This window comes from Cinclus cinclus, chromosome 3, assembly GCF_963662255.1.
Source record: "Cinclus cinclus chromosome 3, bCinCin1.1, whole genome shotgun sequence".
Taxonomy (NCBI): domain Eukaryota; kingdom Metazoa; phylum Chordata; class Aves; order Passeriformes; family Cinclidae; genus Cinclus; species Cinclus cinclus.
The window spans coordinates 70,436,085-70,463,653 of record NC_085048.1 but is presented as its reverse complement, the minus strand read 5'-3'; the positions used below and the strand labels follow the sequence as shown (position 1 = coordinate 70,463,653).

The 27,569-nt window shown below is 44.6% G+C and overlaps 1 protein-coding gene across 1 annotated transcript in view; it reads right to left on the bottom strand.

Moving 5' to 3' along the window:
* The window catches only part of EGLN1 (egl-9 family hypoxia inducible factor 1), a 35,469-nt gene extending 24,740 nt beyond the window's left edge, over positions 1–10,729 (bottom strand). Inside the window, exon 1 of the mRNA XM_062490170.1 lies at positions 9,571–10,729. Within this exon, the coding sequence (XP_062346154.1) occupies positions 9,571–10,494 (924 nt within the window). The 5' untranslated portion in view covers positions 10,495–10,729. The remainder of the gene's footprint in view (positions 1–9,570) is intronic.
* Positions 10,730–27,569: the final 16,840 nt, after the last annotated feature.

Below are 27,569 nucleotides of genomic sequence, written 5' to 3'. Positions count from 1 at the left end.
GAGCACATGTACACATGAATGGAAAAACAGGCAACTTGGGAGAAAACAGGAAAGAGGCAGCAGCACAGACTTAGTAAAAGTGACCACCTGGTTGACCAAAAGGGATCCAAGGCAGGAATATTTCAGTTACATTACTGGTACATTCAACCACAGTGATCCTTTAGGGAGCAAATGACCACTAGCAGGAAAACAGACTCCTGGTAACTTCATTCAGAGATGCAGTAAGCAGGACTTATACTGACAGTGCCATAGCTGGAAAAAAATATTTTAACAGGTTGCAAAACTTGGCTTGTATTGCATTTTTTCCATTTCAAACTGCAGTACTTTTTTTCTGTGGGAGTGCTGAGGTTGTCAGGCACCTCTAGAGATCATGTGGTCCAGCCCACTGCTCAGAGGTGGGCCACCCAGAGCAGGTGAGGGACCAGTGATCAGGTTTTGAGTATCTCCAAGGATGGAGACTCCACAACCTCTGTAGCAAGCTCCTTCTTGGTTCAACACAATGGAAGAAATGTTCCTTACATTTCAATTTAATTTCTTGCATCTCAGCGTACCCACTGCCTTGCCATTGAGCACTGCCACCAAGAGTCAACTCCCTCTCCTTCACTCCTCCTGTCAAGTATCTGTACCCACTGGTATGGTCCCCTCACACCTTCTCCTTTGCCACAAACAGCCCCAGCTCTCTCAGTGTCTCCCTGAAAGAGCAAATCCACCACTACGAACAGCGCTACTGCCTGGCTGATGCGCTGCCATAGAGGGGCTAAAGCACACACAGATAAGGTTAAGCCAAACAGAGGTACAATTCAGCCAGCATCTATTTCACTGGGCATCATCCAGTGTGCCAGCTGAAAAGGAGTCAGTTTAAGATGCCCTTATCAACTGGCCACAGTTTCCTTTCTCACAGCAATAAGGCTGCATGCCAGCTGCCTGAGCAACAATGCAGCAACCACTGAAACTGGAAGGGCCCAATGCCTTTGGCAGAGAACAGACCACACACTGTTCTAATACAGCAGAAGCTGTTGAGGGATCTTGGCATCCACAGCAAGGTTTAGCTGCTTGAACAGATGCTTGAACAGGACAGAGAGAAGCAACAAGAGAGATATGTTATTAACCAATGATAAACTGCTTTGGAAGCCTTACACATGTTGCACCCCTGGACTTCTTCACAACAAAGAGAACTTAACCATACGAGGATTGCTGCCTCAAAGTTGGGACAAGTTTTTAAATTATAGTAATTTAAATTTCACATTATCACAACAGTCATGCTAAACTACTATTGAAACTTTTTTGTTTCATTTGACCAGTAACTTCAAGACTTATAACTGCAGCCATCTGACCAACTCAAGCAGGAAAGATAACAGACCCTGGCATACCAGAAGGGCAAACCACAGCAAGACTATATGCCCAGCAGAGAATCCTACAGCCTCTGCCACCTCATCAAGAATTTCAAGCTATCAACAGAACAAACTGATGTGAATTGATAATACAAGCTCTTCCTGGAAACAGATTTAAAACATCTTCATACAAAGACAAATCAAACAAAACAAACAAAACCCAGGAAAAATAAACCAAACCAAGCAAATACATATAAGGCCCTAAAGTTTTCAGCATTTAGTGCATTTTATAACTTTACAGTCAATGCAATAATTCCTCCACCCTGCTAGGACCAAAAAGAAAAACTTCCTCACTGTATTCACCTTTGTATCATTTTCAACATCATGTTTGTTTTTGTTGAAACAAAGCAAAGCAGTCTCAGGCTCTGCTCTTACTGCAGCACACTGAGGTGACAGAGCAGCATCTCCTCAAAATTGTACATAATTTCTAAAATGCAGAATGCCTTCATGGTCAAACTATGCGCTCTAAAGCTGGTCTGAGCCTAAATTAATGTGTAAAATTAATCCTTGGGTATTAATCAACTTTTTCTTTAGGTGCCATTAGTTACCCTACAGGTATGGACTTCATCCTTTTGTCAGAGCACTATGCACACAATGTATCGATAACCACCACCCCACCTCCACACACAACCTCTGCACAGACGTGCAGGCACGCACATTTCTACCCGATTCCTATTTATAACACCATATGCTAACAAAAATACTCTCAAGCAGTTTTAAGTTAAATACCAAAGAACAAGAAAGTCTTCAAGTGTAAGCAGCTGTTACGTGCATAAAAGCATTGCTCTATTTTTGACAGACACTGCACTGGAACAGTGAGTGGATTTTGACCTGAAGCTTACAACTGCCACTTACCAGCTAATTCTGGCACAAGCCTGCACTGGAAAAATGCCTGACCACCCATCATTAACCAACAACCTTCAGAAACTCAAAGGAGTTCACAAGGATTTCATCAGCACCAAATGACTTTCCCAAAAGGCCTCAAAGACTAGCATTAGTCCTCCTTCTGAAGGGTGTAAGTAAGTCACAAACGCAGAAGACAAAAAGGGTATCATAAATAATGATTATTTCACTTGGTAGTAACTGCAAAGTCAAATAACTCTACTGTTCTAGTCACTAAAAACACTGCTTTCAAAATACTCTTTTCTTAGTGGAGTGTAAAAAACATGCCAATGAATAAAGAATTTGAATTGATAAGATTATGTCGATTTCCAAAAAACACTTGTACAGTCCTTGCATTGTCTGCAGTCACTCCCCCACTGAAAAGTAACAATCCAGCAGCACAAGAGCCAGGGAGCCCACGAGTACCCTACTGAAGAATTCACCAAGCAACCCACTCACAACAGTCCCAAAAGTTATTTTTGAACTGAAAAAAGTGCTGTCTTTGTACAGGAGCTCTCTAAGGAGCCTAAAGAGAAACTATTTAGTCTCTGGATAGGCAAGAAGAAATTTTTGCTTTATAAAGAGTATCCGTTTCTCTTTTGCAACAAGTTTCCTTTCTGCTGCAGGAGAAAGCCTTCATTTAAATTCCAAGTATGCTATGTACATACCTGGATGTACAAACATACGTACTAGCACCCACTACAGAACAACACAGAAGCAACTAGAAAGACAGCATCCTGCAAAATTCGAATAGCAACTTAGCCTGTTCAAGACAAGAGCAATCAGATATTAGACAGACTAAATCCAACTGAATTACAAATCTAATGAACATATCACAGAAGAGAATAACATGCTGCCAATTTATTTTTTTCAGGAAATAGCTAGCAGCCTATTCAGCAATTAAGCACCATCTAGAAAAAAGGAAAACATCTCTCAACTGCAAACCAGTCAAGGTTACTGACACAACTAACCCAGGGATCTGAGAAGCGCAGTTCAGACAGTCCTATGACTTGGCAGGACATCACTTGCAAAGAATTTCAGTCTAAGAGGCCACAGGGAAGGGAAGACAGCTCTTCCTCTTGAGCTGTACAGCTATGATGGGAAGCATTCTATTTGATTCATAGGCACTATTAAATGAGGTCATTCTGTGCAGAAGAGACAGCATAGAACATCAAAGTAGCAACATGGTCCAAAAATCCTTGATATCACTGACAGGAAAAAATTAATTATCCACAGTGTACTGAAATCATTGATGACTACAAACTACAATGTTACAGGTTATCTCCAGAACAGTAACAAATAAAAAACAAAAACTCCAGTTACAGTCAAAAATGGCTTGGAAAAGCAAGCAACAAACCAATCCAGAATTTCATACACCTATCCTAATGCAGCAGGCACCAGAGAAGAAATGAGCAGGACATGAAATGTGAAATAGTACTGAAACTGCCCTTATCCGACACAGCACCTGAATAAGAACAAGTACTGGAGTTGGCACAAAGGGATGGGGCTGAGTAGGGACCTTCCTTACCTGCAGCAAACAGTAACAAGCTGCAGCACACTGCTCATGGCAGATGATGCCAATCCAGCTCTGTCTTGAAAACAGACAAGTCAAGAACATCTTTGATGCTAATAAAACGCTAGAACAATGGATAGGAACAGCCAATAAGCCTATGAGTAGGTTGGTTTTGAAGCTGGGAGTGTGAGGGAAATCAGTTTTCATTTGGAGAAAACACGTTTCCACTGTACATGTTATATGGGATCACCTGGTGGGTAGACGAGCAAAGTTGCTGTATAAAATTGTTGTAAAAGATTCTTGGAGGGCAGAAGAATGCGTTTCTGATGGCAAGAACCGAGTCTCATACTGAACACAGAAAAACAAAAAAAGAAAAGTTAAGAAAGAAAAAAATACATAGCTAGTGAAGATTTCTTAAACTGTGTTTGAATTTTCAAGGGCAAATTTTGGGTGAATCAGACTCTAAGTGCTAAACACTAAGGCTGTAGTTTGGCAAACACTTTAAACTGGCATAAATTTGCATTGCTGCTGAAAGAAAGTCTCACCATCTGCCAGTCCTCTGTGCCAGCACAAACATCCGAACACTGAACCAGGAGCACTTCTTTTGCCAGTTTATTTTTCAGATGGATCAGTTCCCCAAACCAGTTCACAGGATGGCCATGTAAATACTTGTGCTGGCAAAGAAGAGTGACTATTTCTCCAGCACTGCCAGCCCAAAATGTTCATTGAACTACAGCCTAACACACAGGGGTGTGGAGAAGTTCTCCAAGAAGTGCTCCCCACCCTTGGACACACTATTTTCATACCACACTTCAAAGCTGTAATCACCACACAGCTGCCCCTCGGAAACCAGCGCATCTCTGCAATTTTCTCTAGTAGGAGAACCTGTCAGAATCTCAGCAATGTTAAAGTTGGCTGAAAGCAAGAGTCTTTTCTGGCTGCTGTTGTGCTTCTCAATCAAAAGATCATTTGCAGGAGAAACTCCAGTCTTCTGATAATCTGCTTCACCTGGGACTCAAAAGGCTTGTACATGAGGAACAACAAATCAAAGCTATAGTCATCCCATGTCAGGGCTCTACTCCAACAGGGATTTAAGAACTGTGTATGGGTTGCTGTATATCCATGAATCACCACACAATCCTCCGCTGACCAACACACTCGTCTACAAGAAAATAACATCACCAACAGAAACGCTGCTGTCAGGGAAAAAGAACCAATAGATGACGATGAGCACTGGTCATATTCTGTATCAAGGTCAAGCAACACAAGTGAGTACTGCGATACTGAGAGGGACCTACCCAAACTTTCCCACAACTCAGTGGCAAATTCAACCCCTTCCATGACGTCATTCACTAGAAAAAAATCAGATCAGTAAGTTTTCTACCAAGAAAGAAATTCAAGATGTGATAGTGAAATGATCTCCAGAATTATGCAGGAGGATCAATGTAACTGCACATCCCACAAGCAAATTGAAGGGAATCCCACTTTACAGACATTCCTAAGCCCAGATCTCCAGTCACAGCTCTTGGGTCCTTCAATCAAAGCAGGACTTACCCAAGCTGCACACCTGCCCCTGTGCTCACCTTCCTTTCTTCTACCAGAGCTTTGCCATCATCATCACCACTTTCCAGTACCTGCTTGGTTGCCAAGTTCTTATTCCCTACCTCTAACTTTTCATTTGTCTTCTTATTGCCACACATGCTTACAGTTATATTTTGCAGAATAAGATACAGTGGAAAAAACACCCATAAATCTTACTTTTTCTTGGTAACATTAATCTAACATGTTTGTAGAAAAGCTGCAACATAAATAAGTGGCAAGAGCAAAGAGCCTCTTCTGTCAAGTTCATAAAAAAGCTAACAGCAAGGTATGAAATACACTCACTCTTGGAGAACTATTTCCTAAAGGAGCATTACTAACTTCAAAAGAATCTAATTTAATAGGGCACAGTCAGACGAGTCTGAATCCAGAGTTCTCTAAATCTTCAGAAAACTCCAGGATCTTCAGAGTAAGAAATAAGCAGTTACCAGAAAAAGCAGAAAAGCAAGTTTGCACGATGTGTAACAAATAAAGCAATTTTTTTAAGCTACAGCTGGCTGGCTGAGAAACAGTGGGTGCCACTGGCCTACTAGTAGAGAGAGGAGAGCATTAAAATGCAGCAATTTGAACAGGATTGGTCTCCTGACAGATTTGTAGAAGTAGGAATGAAAGAAAAACTAAAGGGATGCAACAGGGCCTGTCAAACTGTTTATTTTATGTCCTTCCAACAAAAGGCAGGGGGTAGGGTTTAGGGGACGGATGGCACTGAGTGTAATGGTGAGCAGAAAGAGGAATAGCTGATAAATCAGATGTTGGATTATATGGTGAGTATAGGAGTATTAGGAACCCAGTCCACAACTGGGAAGCTGCAGTATTACTCCAGGACCAGTAAAGGATGGAAGATTCAGATCAGCAGTCCACAACAGGGGAAAGAGAAAGCTAGCAGAAAAATCATAAGCCTGCCCCACCCATGACCCCTTCTTCATGCTCCATATGGGAAAGAAGGAAAAACCTTCTCACCTGGGTGATATTCAGGACAATTTCTTTTCTTGATTTTGATGAGCAGGCTTTTACCTCCTCCTCTCTAGCTATATAAGAACAGGACAGGCAGGAAACACAAATACATGTACGTACAAATATGGCAACTGATTAAGACAAAGGGGATAAAAAGACAATTTATGAACACATGAAAGCAGAAAAAGCTAGAAAATAACAGGAAGTAAGAGAAAGACACCAGAGCTCAAATATGCAAGTATGTGCCACCCTCATGCTAGAGAAAAGAAGGAAGCAGAGTCTGGAAAGAAAGAGAACAAAAGCAAGGAATGCAGCAAATCAGGACTTCCAAGATGAGTAAATAGTTAGCCACTCTCTTATACTTGCTGCTGTCTCCACACACATCAAAGGTACTTGGCTATTTTATAACTACTGCTGTACGACTATCTTTTAGGCTGGACAGTAATTTGCTGACACTCAGGACTAGGTAGAACCACATCAGTTTAAGGAGATCAGTTCTAGGTGGCCCAGGTAGTCTAGAGAAAACACCTATCAGAAACTTTAAAATACAAAATCTCAGGTCACAAGCAAGGTATTACCTTACTTCATCTCATTTCGTGTTCTTAGTCTTAATGGATTGGCCCTGGTGAATGTAAATCAGTTTGAATTAGATCCTATTAACACAACATAGCTTTTTGCCTGACAGGCAGGTTTACAAACCAAGAGATTAAGGGTATATATACCTCAGACCCATTTCTCCTTGTTTTTTCATGCACTGCTTCTAGATATTTTATAGAAGTGATGGCGAGTTCAATGCCAACACCACCAATGGATTACAAGTTTTATGGTTACAAGTTTTTTGAAGTGATACCCTACGTATCATCTGCTTCTTTTCATTCAACTCTGAAGTAAATCTCTGAGAGTGAATGACAGTTTTGCTTCCGCTGGAATTTTAGAGAACTGAGCTTTCCTGCACACTAAAAGCACTGGCTTTTGTGGGGAAATAAGCAAGGGAAAGTGAGAAAACAAACTAATGCATTCCTGTGCCACCAAGGAGCAAAGAATTGTGCTTTTACTATCTGATCCCTGCACCTTCTCTGATCCCCCCCAACAGAGAGATTTCAGCAGCAACCGAAAACCAAGTAGGAATGTAAAATACAGTCGTCCAGGAATTACGGGCAATGATTTGGGATTAAAACTCCAAAACCCCGGCACCTATTCTTTGCAGAAGCATACCACTGAACATAAAAACTGAAGCAGTATTCCTTTTTGCTGAATAAAATTGAAATCCAGGCAAAACTACCGACATTTTTAGAGTGCAAGTTTGAAGCCTTGAAGAGATTTAAGACTGCCTGAAAGGTAAACTGGCTTAGAAAAGTCCTGCAGAGATCTATGAGGACTCTACCATGGTCCCACTGAAAAGTTTTTGCACAGTACTGGTTCAACTGAAGAAATGCAAAGACAGCATTACCAAATTAAAAAAAAAAACCAACAAAACAAAACAAACAAACAAAAAACCAAAAAAACAACAACAACAACAAAAAAAACCCATCCCACCCTCTTTTCTTTATCTCGGGAGTTTCCCGTGCCCTGAACAAATCCAGGGCTGTTTTTCGCTGTCCAGTTTCTCCCTGCCTCCCTCCCGCAGCTTCCTACCAGCTGAGATTCTGCAGCTGCAGCAACAACAGTCCATCTGTGATAGTGCAACCACCTCGGCAGTATGATTCCTACTATTTCACTGGCTTCCTTATGCTTTAACAGAGGTAGCAAAGTCTGAATGGGCTTCACCCTTCTTTTTTTTTTTTTTTTTTAAAAAAGAAAAGATGCTGATGAATATTCATTACTAGTTCTCTATCAAGGGCATGAATTTTATTTAAAGAACTGGAAGGGAATTGCAAATTAGGCTAATATACAATGGGAGATTTTGACTCAGCTCTCTGATCTTGAAATAGAGCTAAGGAATAAGATTTTTGTGGAAAAGTGACTTGATGAGGGTAAGATAAAAGCTCTGCTCAAAGCCACCCTGCTCCTCCGCTGTGACTCTGCTGCCTGCCACAATACCATTTGCACTGTGCCACCGGGGCACTCAGTCACTGATGTGGGTCTCCTGACCACATTTTTAAGGCCTGCACCTGGAAGGCCACATCCTGAGCCAAGGCTTACCAAAACCTGGCCCATACACGCGAGCCTACAAACGCTAAGCACAAGTGGTTCCACGCTCTTCAGCCGGGGCCGCTGCCGGGACACCTCGCAGCCAGCTCCCGGCTTCCCGACGCCCATCAGAGCACTGTTACCCGGGCCTTTTTCGGAAGACCACGAAAAGACCCGCATTTCAATACTCATCACCTAGCAGATAAGCTTCCAAATAAAGAGGGTTTTAACAAAACGCAGGCATAGAAACAAGAACACCTTTTTTGCTGCAAACAAACCCTTCTGCACCTTCCCGGTAGACAGCAATCCCCAGGCTGCCCGCGGGACAGCAGCCTGCCAGTTGGGGGTTCCGTCGTGGCCAGGCGTGAGCCACGGAATTGTTAGGGTTGGAAAGGACCTCTGGAGATCATCCAGTCCAACCCTCCTGCCCAGGCAGGGTCACCAGGCGTCCAGGTGGGTTTTGAACGTTTCCAGATAAGACTCCACGACTTCTCCGGCAGCCTGTTCCAGAGCTCTGCCACCCTCAACGTGAAGATGTTTTTCCTCTTGTTGAGGTGGAACTTCTTGTGGTTTAGTTTACTGCCACTGCTACTCGTCCTGTCACTGGACAACACTGAAGAGTCTGGCATCGACTTTTTAACAACAACCTTTGAAATATTTGCATACATTAATGAGATCCCTTCTATCCTCCTTTCACTAGACTAAAAGGGCTCAGCTCCCGCATTCTCTCTTCATGATAAAGATGCTCCAAACGCCTTGCGACCCTCTAGAGAAAGTCAGGAGCTTCTTTCTCGTACTGAGGAGCCCAGAACTGGACACGACTCTCACGTATGAGTCGGCTCCGGGGAGCGGAGCGGCAGCGGGTGCATAAGCACAGCACAGCTCCGCACAGGCACCCGCACGGACGGAAGGACGGACGGACGGACAGCCAGCCAGCCGGACGGACGTGCGCACACGCACGCAGCCCCGCAGACAGCCGCACACGTGCGCGCACACACGCCCGCACCCGGGGAAGCGCCGGCTTCGCCGCCCCGTTCCCGCCCCCCGCCTGCAGGAGCAGGGAGAGGCCGGGGGTCCCAGCTCCCTCCCTCCCTCACTCACTTTCGTCCTGCCGTTGATTTTGTAGTTGCCCAGCTTTCCGTTGCAGTGCCGGATGAGATCGTCCATGCTGTTCATGAGGAGCCGGATGGTCTGGCAGCCCGGCTCCTTGCCCTCCACCCAGGTGATCTTGTCGCCGCGAATGTCCTTGGAGGAGTCGCTCTTCTGGCTGACGAGCTGCCCATCGGTGAAGCGGCCGGTGTGGTGGAGGGCTCGCACCTCCTCGGCCACCAGCCCGCCCAGCTCCTTGCCGAGGAAGTCGTCCACCACGCAGATGCCGTGCTTGTTCATGCAGGGCACGATGTACTCCAGCGCCAGCCGCTGCGGCACCAGCGACTTGGTCTGCCCGTTGGGGCGCAGCGCGGCCCCGCCGGGCCCCGCCTGCACACCGCCCGGGTACAGGTTCGACTTGTCCCGGTACAGCAGCACTGCCTCCCCGGAGGGCGACTGGGCCGGGGACTGGGCCGCGGCCGGAGCCTCCGCCTCACCGCCGGCAGCTGCAGCGGCGGCGGCGACGTGATTGTTGGTCAGCGGAGCGGCCTCGGCGGGGGCCTCCGGGGACGGCGGCGCTGCGCCCTTCCCGACCCCCGCCCGGCTGCCGCCTCCCGCCGCGGCCCCGCCGTGGGCGCGGGGCGGCTGGGGGTGCCCGCCGCGGGGCTCGGTAGCGCCCCCTGCCGCGCCAGCCGCCGCAGCGCCTCCGCCGCGGCAGATGAGCTTGTGCTTCTTCCAGTCCTGGCGCTGGTGCTCCTTGCTGCAGTAGAAGGAGCTGCGGCAGCGCCCGCACCGCAGCAGGTTCTCCATCTTCCCGCAGAGCTCGCAGTACTGCCGGTCCCGCTCGCTGCTGCTGCTGCTGCCGCTGCTGCTGCCGCTGCTGCTGCCGTCGCCCTGGCCGCCCTGACCGGCGCCTCCGCCGCTGTCATTCGCCATGGCGCTGGTGGTGCCGCCGCAGCCCCGCTCCGCCGGGGTGTGTTATGTAAGGAGGCGGGCGGGAGCGGCGCTAACGCGGGCCCCCGCCCGGCCGCGCGGGGAGGGAGCGCTCACTGCATCATGGCCGCCCGGCTCCGGCTCCGCCGCGGCCCCCGCCGCCCTCCGCCGGCCCGCGGCCTCCTCCGGGGCGCGGGGGCTCGCGCCGCCCTCCCTGCGCCGCTAACGCTGCTTAGCGCCGCCTCGTCGCCGCCCCGCCGGCGGAGGAACGGCCGAGGGGGAGCGGGGTGGCGCGGTACGGGGCTGCCTTCCGCTCCCCGCCGGCCTCTCTGTCCGGTGCAGCACGGGCCGGCGCGGCCGCCGCCTCTGCCCACCGCGCCTCCGCCGCTGTGCCGGGGCCAGGAGGAGGAGGCGCCACTCCAGAGGCCCGCTGTGCACGTACGCCACTTCCAGCCCGCCAGCGCCGCCGGCGCGTCAGGCGGGCGTGGCCCGGCGGGCGGGGCCGGGGCCGGCCGCGTCCTCCGCGCCGCTGCGTGAGGGGCTGAGAGGCGCTGCCGCGGCCGCCGGGCCCGGCCCTGGCACACAGACTGGACTCGGCGGCCGCAGTGCTCCTGTGGAGATGGCGCCCTTAACCCCCTGCGACGAGCGCGGCCTTCCCGGCAGGGATGGTGGGGAAAATGCTGGGGGGTGTCACCGGTCTCGGCTGCCGGGGCCGCCCCGTCGTCGCTGGGCTGGTCGGTAATCTGGGGGTGCCCTTGACCCCAGTAGCGAGCTGCCCCGCTGCCCCGCTGGGGTTTGGGCCTGCCGCAGGTGAGGCGGGGGCACCGAGGAGCGGTGGGTGACGTGGAAGCTGGGGCCTGTCGCTTCAATGACAGGCAGGGCGGCGGTACCCGGCTACAGTGGAGAGCCAGGTTTTGTCCCTCCCGTAGGCCCCAAAATACTCCCGCCGGATGGCTGGTAGAGCGGGAGAGACATGTGCTGTCTCTTTCATAAATAACACGTGGCTTGTGTCCCGACTAACGGGGTGGTAATGAAGACCGGAGTTAGGCTGATTAAGAAAAGAAAAACCATAAAGCAGGAAGAAGGAGCCAGTTGATGCAGCTGCCAAAACAAGGCGAGGCCAGGAGTTGTGGCCTGTGCTGCGATGGACATGGCAAAGTCCCCGACAGGAAAAAGGAAGCTCGTTTGGCAGAACAGTGCTGGTGGAGGGACAAAGGTCTCAGCTCAGTCACGTCGGTTGTGAGAAGCCACATGGGGCTCTGGACTCCTCTGAGGTGATGTTTAGGCTTCCACTGATCCGATTAAGCGTGGCTTTGCTTGCTTGTGGTATAGTTTAGGAAAGTGCCGTGTATTCTGCAGTTTCCTGCAGTACAGCCCAACACGGTGGTCGGTGCTTCAGAGAGGTGTGGCAGAGCAGTGATTCCTCCTGGGCTGGATGTTCTGCCCATCTTCTCAGAGAACTATTTGGTGGACAGACAGCAAATATCTGCTCCGTGGGCTGGGCTGGTGAGACACAATGCATCCCATTGGTCTGCACTGCCTGTAAGTTAAGCAAATCCATTCTAAAGCCCAAGAAGTGTAAAATACATAAGCCAATATACAGATCTTGAGGTAGAAAAGTGAAATTAATCCTCTGGTTGTAACCCAGAGACTGCTACAGGACTTCATGTGACTTTAGATAAGTGGTTTGTTCTCTGCCACTGTAGTGGAGGAGTGCTAATGCTTTTGCTTCTCACAGGTTTTTGTGACGTTTAACACTGTAATATACTTGTATTATAGTTAGATGACTATGTATGCAGTTAAAATGCTTTCATTTTGATCTCTCCTATAGAACTGGATTTGAGATCGATTGATAGTAGCAAGACTTGGAGGAATGTTAGGCATTGAGTGTACTATGTGAAGGATGTAGGAGAAACAAAGTGTACCAAGGCTACAACTGCCTTGTGCTACACACGTGAAAAATGAGAAGGAAAACCAGGGTGAATTATTAGAAAGGCAAAAGGAGTACTGAGGGGACAAGGTCATGAAAGCCCAGTGGATAAAATTTCAAGGTGAATTTGACTAGTGAGCTCCAAGGGTGAATTAAAAACAACCACCAAAGAAAAAAATAAGTGACAAATGAACTGGAAGAGATGGAAACTAAAACCAAAATTCTATGTTAGTAATTTCTTTGTGGTAAGGGCAGAAGGAGCTAGATTAAAACTAAGTTTTAAATCCAGAGCATGAAGTGGACAGATTTAAAATGTTGGTTTAATGAGAGTTTTTCCTTTAATTACAGGTATATGAGGTATGTAGAAAATACTAGGCTTAGGCATTCCTCTAGCATGCTTTAAGATGAGATTAATTCAGCTGATTACCTTGGACTTGCAGCATTGTTAAACTGGCTTAAATGAGAAGAGAGTCAAGGCTATTATTTTCAAAAACTTGAGAAATGCTAACAGAAGTATTCTGCCAACTAGAAACTGAAGAGTTAAAGATCTTTTGCATTTGTTGTGTACTCCTTCAGCCAACACAATAGAGATGAAAGACTTGAAACTCAATCATCCAACCATGAAAAAACTAAGAAGAAGGCCAAGGCACAAATATGGTAACTGGCTAAAATCTAATGATAGTTATTAATTTACAGGCTAATTTGGCTTCAAAATTCTTCTGTTCTTTCCCTCTCTTTTCCACATGTATTTTGGGATGCAGTTAAAGCTCTCAGTTGTCACATTTGCTAACGTGCTAAGCTACATCAGGTTGTCTTGACATCATACTGTTTCACTGCATGGTCAACAGAAATACCAAGTTCAATAAAATCCATCTTTGAGTGTATGACACATTCTGCCTTATTATTGCAGCACTACGCCAGTGACACAAAACTTAATGAAGGCTGTTTTACAGTGACAGTGCTGTGTTGAGGAGCAGTGGTGGTAAGGAAACTCAAGAAGACAATGAGTATTCATATTGCAATAGTGTCTGCAACATGCTAGAAATGTTTTCCAGGCATATAAGACTCTATTCATTGCTGAAGAGCTTCTCCTCAAAAGACAGTGTGAGGACAACGCACAACAACAAGCAACATATGGTATACAAAGTGAAATCATCAATATGATGGTTGCCAGAACAGACGAGGAAGGGACTTCCTTCTCTTTCTTTTCACCTAGTTACTCTTCACTTGGTCCCTAAAGTGGCCTTTCTAAGATATCTAATTTCTTGTCTGTGTCAGTGAATGTTGGAAAAGAGCTTTACTGGTGACTATGTAATGACGAGACGTACTGATTTGCAGAAAATGCAGTGAAAAAAGTCTTTAAATTAAATACCAGTCACGATGAGGATGTTGTGGGATAAACTTAGTGCAAGGTCATAGTTTTTTATCACCACTTAGATATGGATCTGATATGCTTATTAGAAAGGGGGGAAAAAAAAGTTTGGTCAATGAATAACTTCTCTGGTTTTATTAAGGAGTAATAATAGTTTCATTTTTACCATGCTTTAGATGGCTTGCATACTGCAGTGCTCAGTGCTGGGATTATATAAGCAACCAAAGAAGAATCTTTGAAGGGGAGAAGGTGAATGCAGAGTGAGGAGATTACAGAAGGTTACAAAGTCAGTTTAGAAATAAAGTTTAAATGTAAAGTAATCTCATGTTGACATAGTTTTGCTGTGAATGGGAAAAGAAGTGCTTGGACTCCAGGCTAAGTTTTTCATTGCTGCCAGAAGGCCTCTTGGAAGCTACGTGTGCTGCTGAGGTGGGTGGTAGCATCAGACATCAGTGACACAGATGCATGTCCACAACAGCATCATAATTAAAAGTCAGAACTTGGGGGCTTATAGCATTTGCTGTCCTCCACGTAGACCACTCCACCATGTTCTTCAGCCTGACTGCTGCTATTCCACTTAGACCATTATTCATTGGTCTCAACAGTGCCATTTTTCAAGCTTGCTTTTCATACTAGCAAGTGAACTGTAACAGGTTTGTGGGTTTTCCAAGTTAAAGGAGAGAACTGTTTGTCTGAGTGGGATTCTCTGTTAAACTCGCTTCCTTTCTAATCAGGACAAAGTGTACAAAGTACATCCACAAGGCTATGCAAGTGCTCCTTTGTTGAATGCATGCTTTTTTCCTGAGGTACCCAAAGGTTATTTTTTGGTTATTTAATCTCCCAGCTACGTCCCCTGGCCTGTTTCTGCAAAGCAAGAAAAGGGTCACCCAACAGAGGTGATCTGGAAGGTGTGGGGTTATTGCCTGTCAGGACTAGTGCCAGCCACTACAGAGGAGCACATGACCAAACACAGGGTCCCCTCAAATCACTTGGGCAGCATAACTGAAGGAGCCTCAGAACTTTTCAAGAGCCAGGCTTTCATATGCCAAGAACTTGATGTTTTCCACAGTATGACGTGGCAAAGGGCACTTGGGACAACATAGAATTTGGCTCAGAGCCCTGAAAATAATCTGCAGTACCCTGTACCATCTCTCATTCTGCTTAGTGCTTGTTGATGCCATTGTAGAGTTTCCCTAAAAGTTTTTGCTGACATTAAAGTAATAGAATAAGTTGGTTGTTTATCACTGAACATCATAATGGTCTAATGTTTAAAAGAAAAAACCTTTCATTATAATCTGAGTTTATAAATGTTGGACTAAATTATAAGGTGTATTCTCTATTACTCTATGTAAACTTGTGTTTAATACTGTCTTTAATATTATGAGATTCCTCCAGGCTGTTTAACTAAAATTGGTTTTGCTGTCCCTGAATCTGTCTGAAACTGTATGCATTTTCATATCTGGGAATGTAGCCTACTTTTATTACACCAAATATATGGTTAAAGTCGATCCAGAGAGATTTATACATATTAAAACTTTTGTCTACTGTAATAATTTTATTCATGTTTAAGGAAAATTAATTATGCTAGTGAAATAGAGAGCAATGGGGTTTTTTTCTTCCTAGCTGAAAATTCTGCTTCCAGATGTTTGTATCTGTAAAGCTATGGAAATGCAGCATAGCTTAGAAAATTCTCAAGACCAACTCATTCCAGTTTTGTCCTCATTTAAAACTTTGTACCATAGAAAGTTCAAGAGATTTTTTTTCACATTGTTTGTGAGATTTCTCCAGAGGGAGTATTTCTGGCTCTGGTTAGAAAAGAACTCCCTGTCTTCCAAAAGATTGACCATTATGTACATTTTTGGCCTCTAACTTAAGCAAGCCAGCAGGCCCTCAGGGTGCTTAAAGTCCAGTTATGAACAGAAAATTACTTTTGACGAACATTTTTAAAACCCATTGGAAATTCACACACTGATACAGCAATAAGCAGTTTTGGGGGCAAAAAAATGAGAGAGAGATTCCTGTTTAATCTGTATGTAGGACAAATTTACCTGAACTGCTCCAGATTTTTTTCTTGATTTTGATGCAGACAAGTCTTCCAGAGTGAGAACAGAGGACTCCAACATAAAGAAAGCCCAGTGCTTCATAGCACCACAATCACAAAAAGACCTGTTCATTCTGGATCTGATATGTGCTTCCTGCCCCTCTGTCATCATGATTCAGCATGGTGACATGCTGAAAGATCATTAAGGTGGAAACAATGCCGAGCAGTGTTAGGATGCTGTGACCTGCCACGATTATTTTGTGTGTACCTGATTTATCGCACATCATATTTTCTCTTTCCTTGTCTTTTGGCTGCCAGGCACGTAGTTCTTTCTCCTGCCAGTGCCTGGTCTTGTACTTGGAGAAGAGAACAGGGATGCCCTGGGGTGTAGGCAGGGACAGTTTGCCCTCTACCCCTTGGTTTGGGAAGCTTGAGAACACCTCAGCTCATGCCTTGCAATATATTGTGCTATTTAATGAGTTACCAAGTCTCCACCTTTTTTTTTTTCTTTTTTTTTTCTGATTACATAGAAACAGTTACCCCGAGCTCAAGAGAGGAACTTGAGTGTTTCTTGAAACTATGAAGACAAATCTGTTAAAAACCTGGATATTTTATCTTTAGGAGACAGTTCGGGTTTCTTTTCCCTTTCTCCAGATGACTAGCACAATTTCTGATACCTCTAAACTCTTTTTCTTATGGAAGCAGTTGTGCAAATAGGAGAGATTCCAAGAAAACAGTGAGCTTAAAACATTTGCTGCTATGAAAGGGGAGACCTGTCTCAGTAATTTAAGAAAGGAAGGAAAAGATAATAGTGAGGTTTTGAGCTGATAAGACTGACTTGCTGATATTCTTCAATAACACTCACCGGTTTGATTTTTGTTGATTCTTTTTTTGATGAGGCAGTTTCTTGAGAAGAATGGGAACAGGTTTCATTTTGGCTTGTTTCTCAAGTGAACAATGGTGTCCTCTCTCTTTTCTTGAACAATGGGGATACAATATTATAGCTCAAGTTTTGTTAAAACTATCCAAGTAGCACATCTGTCCCAAAGAGCTCCCCTTTGCCAGGGCTGGCTAGAGATACAGATACAAGCACTGTGAGCCTGAACCCCAAAGAGCCTCCACAATCCAGATGGACTCAGTACTGTGTTTTCTGTCACTACCCAGTCATCCTTCTGCCTGGAAAGTGCCTGAGTTCCCAGGTCCCCCTCTGATGCATAACACGATCCAATGTCCAGTTGCTCTCCTGCCATTGCACCCTTCAGAGTCTACCCCATCCCAAGGGCTTTGTGATGTCTATTCTTGCATTTCCATTCTTCCCAAAGACACAGGATTTTACTCCATGCTCTTCTGTTTGCTTTCAGTGCTGCTCTCGTGCCCTTCTTCAATGCTTTCTTCAGCTGTGGTTCATTTAAGACACAGTGTTGAGTTGCTGCCACCAGAAGGGGTGGTTCTGCTCCCTCCAGAGCCATTCTCATTGGCATCACTTTTGTCAAGCCCTTTGATGAGTCAGTCCAAGAGAGTTTTCTGTTGGATTAACAAGTTGGATCAGTTTACCAAGTGGTTTTATGTGGTGTAAGAGAGGGTGTGGACCAGCAGAGCCAGGAGTCAGGGAGGGAGAAGTGGGACCACCCAAGTCAGAATAGTAAGCTGGCTCAGTCATGTCATGTAACTTCACTCTTATTTACTTAACATTATGTAACTTGACCCATTTCTGCTTTCTCTCTTCTCTGACTGAAGCTTTTAATTTTGAAACTATATTCAGGAAATCAGCAGATCCACAGTGCAGGATATTCTGTCCCAAGACAGGATAATGGCTAGTATCACCTGATAGTGCTATCTGAGGATGCAAGGAGAGGTGTTTCAAGCTATTGATGATGGTCCAAATAGCACGCAGGGACTCCAATTTTGTAAGTTTTTGTTTGTTTCTTTGTTTTTCTATTCAGGTTTTAGTAATTGAAAGGTTCTGGCTGTTGATTATAATAGTTACTGTTATTTTAGAGCTGAACAAATATGATATTGAAACTTGTGATATTGATGTACACTCATTATGATGGTGTTGTCTGTCTTCTTATTCTTCCTATGTGAACAAGCACAACCCTCTGTGCAAATACGCTTTGACTAATACCAGAGTAAGGTATTTCATCACGTTTTAAAGCACGTTTTAAAGCATCCCAAGCAACTTATACCAAGGACAGACATTTACTAAACCAGGAATGCTAGTAGTGTATATATAATATTATTTAAATTCCCATATTATGAAAACGGTTGTCTTCTCCCTGCATGATCTAAACTGACCCTATTCATTTTATCTCTTTCAATATCACAATGCTATTCATGAATCCACTGAAACATAATGGTGGAATTATACATTGGAGAGCTTTTACAAAGCAGAACTGAAATATTAGGTCCTGGAAAATTAAACTTACAAGGATTTTGTGCAAGCATACAGCTGAATTTGTATTATTAACATTCTTATTTTGTGTTCAGAATAATAGTATGTGCTACAGAGGTGTAATTAGTGCTGGGTTGTGATTGAGTCTTGCTATCATTCTGCATCAGTTTGTCACTGTTAAGAGTCACCTGAACCTGTTTCTTACTCATCCAGTCAGCTAATTAGTGACTTAGAGAAAAAGTGGCATTTATTGGTACTGAAAGAAATGGCCTTTCATTTTTATGTGGAAGCAAAGAACAGGTCAAGAAGCAACTTGCTCCTTCTTCATCCACTTACAGTGCAAGGGAAGATGATAACTTATCTTGTCAGAAGGTGTATTTCACTTTTCTTCCTTTCCTGTGGCATTAGGCTTACGTTTTCTCTCTGGAATTATTCTCTCTTTTTTGTTGTTGTTTTGGGTGTGCTTTGTTGTTTGTTCATTTGTTTGTATCGGGGTGTATGTGTGTACCCTCAGATTGTTGGTAATGCTGGGACCATGTTCAGGAGTTTTCATTAAAAAGCAGATTCCTAAAAAAGATTTCTCCCTTAGATCAGAGCTTCCTCACTGTGTAATTGACTTCTGACTGGAGGGGATAGGCAGACAATAGATGAAGACTCTGTCCTCACCTATTTACCAAATTGTTCTAATGGTTGTTGAAATTTGTGTCGGAGGCAACACTCCTCCCTTTGTGCAAACATATCCTCCAATAAAAGCCATGTGCTGTGGGCAAAAGTAGTCAAGGGCTTGCTGCCTTTTTTATTTTAATAAGCAGCAACTTATCAGTTTCAAAGGCTGAACATGGCTAGCTCATATAAACACACTCATATACACTCACAGACTGTGTTTGTGCATATGCCCATCCTGTGAACCCAGCCTGACTCCTTCCTCATAGGCATGCTATAGGCATTTATCCACTATTTTAAAGCATATTCAGTATTTACCTTATGACATGAGTAAAAGAAATGCTGAATCACATCTTTGTGGGGCATCACACAGCAGTGCATTTGTTAATGGAACCTTCTTTTTGATTTTAAAATATCAGCCTCAATCTTACAAGGAAAAACCACAGCACAAAGCTAAAACCACTTTTTTTTCTCTCTCTCTGTTATCTTAAGATAGCACTGAATCACAGTCCTAGGACAAAAATCAATTGAGAATATGGGTTCATGGTAGAGAATCTGCCCCAAGCATGTCAGGAAGAAAAGTTTTCAGAGGTTCATAAATACATACCAATGTATAACACCTAACACATGCCTGGTGCACTACATACTGTACTGCAAAGGTTTAGTGATTGTTAGATGCCGGGCAAAGCTCTAAAGCAAGGTGCAAGCTTGTTTCCCTTTGTAAGCATTCAGAGCAGCTAGGTTTGAGCTCTTCCAGAAAACTCTGGAAACTTTCATCCAGCCTCAGCGCTCTATAAATAGAGGAGGTCTTCATCGCTGAGGAGATTTTGCAATGTTGTGTGGGGGAGTGCTGAGCTCTGATGGAGGCAGAGGAAGCAGAGTTGTGGAGCAGTGTGGTGGGACCAGGAAGGGAAACAGGTTCTCCTTCATTGTCAGATGAGGTGTGAGGTCAGGTTGAAAGGAGAAAAATTAAGATGTAAGGCTCTTCCCAAAAATGTGTGTAGAGGGAGAAATTCCCTTAGATGCTGTACAGAAACTAGTGCCAGCAGTGTGGAAAATGCAGCTGCAGTGACCGTTAGCTGCAAATGACAAAAAAAGATACCTGCCTCAATCAGTCAAGAAACATTCCTGAAGAGGGGATCTTTCCCTTTCCACCACAAATGGAGATATGGTTTCACTGGGACCAGTGAATACAGCAATACATGCTGTAAGAAATGCTGTCATTTACCACATAGAAATTATTCCATTTTTCTGATGGACTGTCATGAGTGTGAGAATATGTGACAGAGTAGTCACAAGCATAACTCTGGATTAAGTCCCAAAAGCAAAACACGTGAAATTGTGTTTCTAAAAAATATGTAAACATAGAAGGAAACCAGATGACTGTTACAGAAACTAGAAGATTCTGACCTAACACTCTCCCTTTTCATTGATGTAGGTCCCTTGATTGTGATGGGAAATTAAAAATCACTGTCTTCCAAAATTTAGCTAAAGTGTATTTTCCAAGATTTAGCTGCAGTTTAACTATGGGGGGGAAATTGTGTTTGGGTAAAGTTTCATGTATTATTTTTCAAAAGAAGTAACTTTAAAATATGGGATACAAAAAGGAAAATTTCACTCTGACAGCCTTATGGCAATATCAAAGTCTTGTGTGCTATACTTTTGAAAGAGGCATACTCCATTACTTGTTTGGATACTTTTAGGGGAAAAAAAATCTGAAAATATAAAACAGAGGCTTGATTTTGGCTCAGCTCAATAATTTGGAGTAAATAAGGCTAATTTTGGAAACAATATTCTGTCTGCAGAAGAATGAGAAGATGAGAGCAAACTATTTTTCTGCTTACAGACTGCATATTGAACACTGATAAGTTATTGTTTGATCTCAAAGACCTTTGATATGTGTAGGAAAACTGAGCCACTGCCCTACAAAGCTATCATTCCTTTATCTTCCTGAAAGTATCATCCAGCTACAATTTCTTTTAAAAACCTTAAAATTGCTTCATCTCTTTAAAGTTGGGGAAGATGTGTTTTCTGTAGCAGAACAGTGCTTGCTTCTTTCAGTGTGCTGAGGTATTTATGGTAGAATTTTATGACCAGACCTTAGAATGTATGATACAAAGTGCTAATTGTAAGGTAAATTACCAGGAGTAAAACCTCACAAAACCAAAGCTGATGGCAAAGCACTTGATCATGCTTGGATTCTAAGTAATCAGGACAAAATGTACAAATGGGAGGGGATTTCCAACAGTGTTCCAAAATCTTCCATTTGCTTTTTTATTCCAGTGAGCAAAATCATCCTCGCATATCCTAGCCTGCTGCAACTGAATCGTCTACTGCAATCCCAAAGGCCACAATGGAAAATAGAGTTTCTTCATGTAAACAAGCCTATTCACACACAGGAGAAAGAAGTAATCACTGCAATATTGGTGTAATCCCTCTGAGCAGCTTCTCAGACACCCTTAGGCTGTGCTCTTGAAGTCGTGCACCCGTAGCTGAGATACGTAGAGTGGTTTTAAGAATATTTTGTTAATGTTTTGCTAAGTACTGAAATACATTGTTCATAAATTGGTCTGGCTGTATGCTGTGTTGCTGTGAGAGTGTCTGAGAAAGGGAGAGGCTGGAACTTGTTTTCAAGTGGTTTATTGACTATTAAACTCATAGCTAGAATAAAAGTAGGAGCAAATAACCTAATCTTTGTGTTACAACAATGCACAGTCTTACCTTCTCCCTTCTTGCATCGTATTTCCTATCTGGGTCACTGTGCAGTGCAAGGCTGTTGATTTACCAAATAATGTTTCTACACATTGCCCCAGACATGGTGATGACAGGCAGGTTTTCAGACTGTTTATGCAAATCTCTAGTGTTTTGAGCCTACTCCTGGCACAAATTTCTTCCTCCTTGCTGGTTTGGTGCCTGATGTGGCTTGCCCAGCCTTATGGATGGCACTGTCTGTACGGGCATCTAAACAGTTTTGTAGATAAAGCCATCTTGCTGTCAGCCTGTTAAACATAGATTCTGTCACTACCCTGCAACTGCTGTGTAATTAAATATTCTGCTGGCCATACTCCGGCTTAATGAGTTTTATGAGTCATGGTGGCAAAGAGAGAGTCCCCAAAAACAAGAATAGGCACAAACACCCTCATGATAATTATCTTATTTAGAGAGTAAGGTTCTTGCTTTTACAGAGGAGTCAACACCAGGTCTCCTTGGATCCTTTGACAGAGAATCTTACACTGGTGCCTGCTAAGGTACCTGGAGAAAGTGATTTTGCAGTTCTGAATTACATAAAACAGTAGTACAGGCACTTGCAAGAAAGTGGTTTGTTTGTGGCATCTTGATTTGAGAGTGCTTGAGAAGGAAGGAAGGAAGAGGTGAGAACTTGCAAATTCTGTGCTCTCATAAGCTCAACGCCAAACCCATCTATACCACAGGGCAAGTATTACACGTAGAAGGAGAGCATTGCTAGGCCCCAGTAGTCAAGATGTGAGCATTTAAAGCATCACCAAAACCATTTCTCACTAGCTGCAAGCATCTAGGAGCATGAAAACTGCTGGTGTGAGAAGGCAGCTCTGTGGCATCAAGCTCTTGTGTGCTGAGGCAGAGGGAGTGCACCCTGCATGGCCAGCACCATCCACACCCCCTGCTTTCACACCCTGTTGTTCCAGGAGGGGGGACTGTGCCCCTGGCAGTGTGTGCAGGATAGTGTGGCTCTGCTTTACTCCAGCTGGACCTCAGTGGAACCTTCTCCTTGACTGCCAGTGGGGGGAAAAGGCAGTCAAAGAGCGGATAGGGATGAAAATGTGCTGGGCACATCTGGATTTCCTCTGACCAGACTCACTCTCTTGGTGTAGCTTGCACTGAACACAAGCCAAAGTCAGCTCCTGGGTGCGTGGGGTGGATCAGCACAGAGGTGCCTAACTCAGTCTGTAAACTCCAGGTCTGTCGTCTGAGATTACCACTCAGGCACACACGCACGCCACCAGCTTTCCTTGACCTATTTACTAGTATTGAACTAGATACAGGCAGACCTTGTGTTTCAGCTGCCTGAGCTAGCACAGCTCACTTTGATTCCAGAGGACCAGGGGAAGCATGTACAAACAGTTTTGATGACAAACTTGGGAAGGTAGTGGTGGTTAGGAGGAGAATGGTAACAGCCAGGGTGGGATTGGACTGGGGTACTGACACTTCAGCAACAGCTGGAAGAAGACTTGAGTCTCCCGCCTGGTTGGGTCCACTCGGCTGCTTACAGGCTGTGGCTGCGGACAGGCTATGACTGCACAAGCTGGGCTTTGAGTAGAGCAGTTCTCTCCCTTCCTTTCCCCATGCTGCCGCAGGGAGTGCTGCAGCTGCCCCAGCAGCCTACCTGCCCCTCCCGTGGCTGCCCTTGTAGCTCCTGGGACTGAGCCTGGTGTGCTCATGCAGGAACTGCTCATGCCGAGCCGGCTCGTGTCCAGTGCTTGCACCAGCACACAGCACCAATGACAGGGCTTTGTGCTGTTCCCCAGATGGGATCAGCCTCTGCTGCAGCCCCTCCTCTTCGCTTATCCTTTCACCTTAAGCTCTTGATCTATCTGGGTCCTGTTGCAAATACTGAACTAAACCCTTAATACCCCTGAGCAGGGATGGAGGGTTAGATCAGATGAAAGATTAGAGTATTTTAGCAGGATATATGCTTAACTAAGGGTCCTGGGTCTGTAACTAAAGTCTAAAATGGCCCTAGGCAGCTGGCTACACCCCTGGTGGTGCCAAGACTTGCTAAACAGCTGCCTCTGTGAGCTGCCGGGCTGCCGGTCCCTGTTCATAGTCAGATCTGCTGCTGTCTGTTCAAGACCAGGACATCCTAGCCCATGGGCAAGAGAAAGTGGCACATGAAATACTTTGCAAAACCCTGCAAACCTGAGACAGATGTCTGACCTGCAGAATGGGATTCACACAGGCTGTTTCCCCACACACAGTTTCTTGCTTCTCGCCTTTTCAGTCCTCCAGGCACTTTTTGAGGTAGGCACCAAAGCACATGCTTGAGGTGCTGGCAGAAGAGAGTCCTGTGCAAGCAGGAAACATGGTCTATATGAGAAGCATGGGAGGTCTGGCATACAGCACCTTCAGTTTGTTCATCCCAGAAAAAATAAAAAAATCCAGTAAATAAAGCTGTCTGCTTGTTTTGGCTCTGGTGATAGGAGATTGAAACTAGGTAGTGTGAATTAGTATAATTTAATTTTCATCACCATCTTTTATAACCTCTAAAATTCTCTCATGTGACTTACAATCTTTATGAGCTTCATTTTTAATCTCTTTTTAGATGTTGATATATCCATGCTATTTTTAGTCTTGCAGGCTATTTTTGGGTAATATCTACTGGATACAGTTTGTTGTGGTGTGGTTTTTTTTTTGTTGTTTTTTTTTTGTTTGTTTGTTTGTTTGTTTTTTTGGTTTTTTTTTTGTTTTTTTTTTTTTTGCCACTCTGGTAGCCCAAACTGTGCCAGACTCTCCTTCTTTTATACCTTGATTGCTGCAACATCTTTCCTCTGGTTGTGAGACACATATTCATTGACCCTGCAGCTGCATACACATTCACAGGGCTGCTACAAAAGTTGTTTTCTTTGCTTGCTGTTTTGTCACCCCTTTCCACTGACCTCCTTATCTCAGTAAGAGAAGAATTCAACCTAACTTATACAAGTCCATTTATATAGTGGCTGATTGTATTTCTCTGTACATGCCGATGGGCTTCTTTGCACGTTGACAATGGGTGGAGCGACTTTGCTGTGCCCTAGGTTGCCCCAGGAAGGAGCACACCCCTTGGTGTTCCCTTGAAATGAGCTGCAGGCCATTGAATCACTGGCAATGGCTGTTTGTTTCCAACACCACCTTTCCTGGTGTCCCAAGGCCCCGGTGCTGTCACATCAAGGATATACTTAACTCCTGTGATGGGCGGAGAGTGGGGAACCCTGGGGAAAGCCTGTTACAGGGTGCCAGAATAGCCCTGACACCCTCAGACCAAATTCCTCCCACGGTAGCCTAATTGCTGTGTGCTCCCATTTGCCTCAAGAAAAAGGTTGTCAAGGGAAGGCTTTAAGACAAGGGGCCTGTTTTTCATTATTCTAATCCATAATGGGCCACTCAGAAGCAATCTGCACATTCAGGTATCCCAAAACTTCTTCCCTTTTAGATTCTACTTAGACTCTTTGTCTTTCATCACCTCTCCCATCTCTGCTGGGATGTGTGAATTTATCTCTGAGGCTTATTTTAAGAACAGTATGGTACTGATCTGGAGTTTTCCTAAGGTGTGTGCCATGCATGGGGAAATACTGTAAAACTGCTCTCTACAAGCACTGATTGAGTTTCACTGATTTTAAACCACCAAACACACCTGATTATCTTCGCTTTAATAACCTTCTGAGCCTATCTCCATTCTCTGCAGGACAAAATACCAGATGAAATCCCACCTTCAGGGAGATGCCCCTCCACCTATATACTTAGATTTTTACCCCTGCAACTTTGTTTTCTTTATCATGCTCCCTTTCATTTCCAGGGGATTCTCCAGGGAACATCTGCTTCCCAGAAGTTCCTTAGACCATCTGCAATCAAACTGGCAATGACAAATCTGTAGGTGTCCCACTGCCCCTTGGGGTGGCAAGGCAGTGATACTGCAGGGCTACTGCACTTCTAAGTGGGGATGACATGAAGTGATATCACATCCTGCTCAAGTTCTTTGCATGCTGCAAACAGGATTAACTTGGATCTTAGAAATGAAAATAGACATATACAGGCTATAAGATCATGCAGATGTTTATACAGATCGCTTAGGAAATAAAGATCCCAACCATGATAAAAATACTGAAAGAAAATGTTCTAGATTATTTTGGTGAATTCTGTTCTCTTACTGTCACACAGAATTTACCTTGCAGGTGATTGCAGGCCATCACTCTGTTTTGTTTCAAGATAGTAGTTTCTTTATTCCCCAGTCATATCCTAATATCTGCATTATACAAAATAAAGTAGTTTAGGCATTTTAGCTAGTCTGTGCTAGAAAAGGGTGCTGTTACAATGCAGAAGTAATTATTCACACCTAGTGTGCAGACAACATAAAGACATTTCATAATAGAACAGCAACTCCCAAGTAAAAACTGGAAGAAGTTAAGTGGTATAAGTCACCTCTCTATCATCCAAAGAAGGGATTTTGCCAGCATAAACGAGTTTGGTTACAAAACCTCACAGTTCTTACTGCAGTTATTATACTAGGAAAACTTGTAGATCCAGACTGCCTACAAAAACATGACTGCAGCAGCCACCAATATCCTGAGGACTTGTTACACTGAAGTCAGTCCAGTTGTAACTCTAGAGTTCATTGAAAGTTATTCCAAGAATGACTTTGTCCCACTGGACTGGGTTCCCTTTCATAACAGGAGCATAAAATGCTCTTCTAGTTCAATCACATATTCCAGGAAATATGTAAAAAGAAAATATTTTTTTTATGGTGGGGGGATGGACTGTGCAGTGAAAATGAATAATTTCTGTTTTGGAATTCTTCCACTCCAGTAAATATCTAACCTCCCACCAGCATGCTGCCCTCCTTATTTTGCAGGCTTGTGAGATTTTTACAGCTCCAGGTGGCCTCTTTTTCCCTCCTAGATAGTGCAGCTTATCCTCACAGCTGACACAACAGCTAACCAGAACTTTTTTTAGCTTGATAAATATATCTGTGTGAAGGCATTGTGTGGTGCATGTGAATCCAAGTGGGGCCAAGGTGCGAGCTGGGCAGCACGCAGCCCAGGGCTGAGGCAGCTCTGTGCCAGGCAGGAGGAACTCTGTCCCTGCCAGCATGTAAGCAGAGCGAGCTTGCAGCACGTAGGGCACAGCCATGTCAATCCCTCTCAGCTACACAATGTCCTAGCCCCACATTTTAGTTTCTGCCCAGCACCCAGGTGCCTCATGCTAGGCATGCCAGGTTACCTGCAAATTGATAGCTTGGGTGCCTGGTCCCATACTCAGCCTGTGCTCTTCTCTTTTGTCTGGGCTCTCCTATCTGCTCTGCTATGTTATGGCTTTTCTAAGCCTGACAGAGAAATAAAAGCATAATCTTCCCTCCACCAGGAGAAATGAAGCTGTTTCTGGGATATGAGGCAGCAAGACATGGGGTATGCTCACTTAAGTTGGCTGTCACTGGTGGCAAAGTAAGCAGCTGGAATAGTGGTGGCTTTCCTAGCTATTTTAGATAGAGCAGAGCTTGGGAAGTTGGAATGGGGGGATACAAAGTACTGCCCTGCTCCCACCTCTGCTGTTTCCACCTCCTGTGATGGTGCTATGACTGCATAACCAACTCTCCAAGATCTTCTGTCAGCTCCCTGTAATAGCTTGAACATTCCTATATTCTCTTCAGTGGTAAGAGCCAGTCCCAGCACTGGCCTTTTATCCTTGGAGTGGCAAAAGACAACTTTGCCAGTTCAGCTGGGGAGCCAAGAAAAATGGCTTTGGCCAGTCGGACCCAAGCAGGTCCCCTGAAGTGCAATGTTCCCTGGGTCTGCTCTACCAAGCACCACACAAAGGGTTGACATGTTTTGGTACTTTTACTGATGATCAACACAGACCTGATTCATTTTATACTGTAGCAACCTAGGAAAGTGCAGATAGTCAGTGACTGGACCTCATCTTAAAGCTCATTTAATTCAGGCCTTTGCACTTG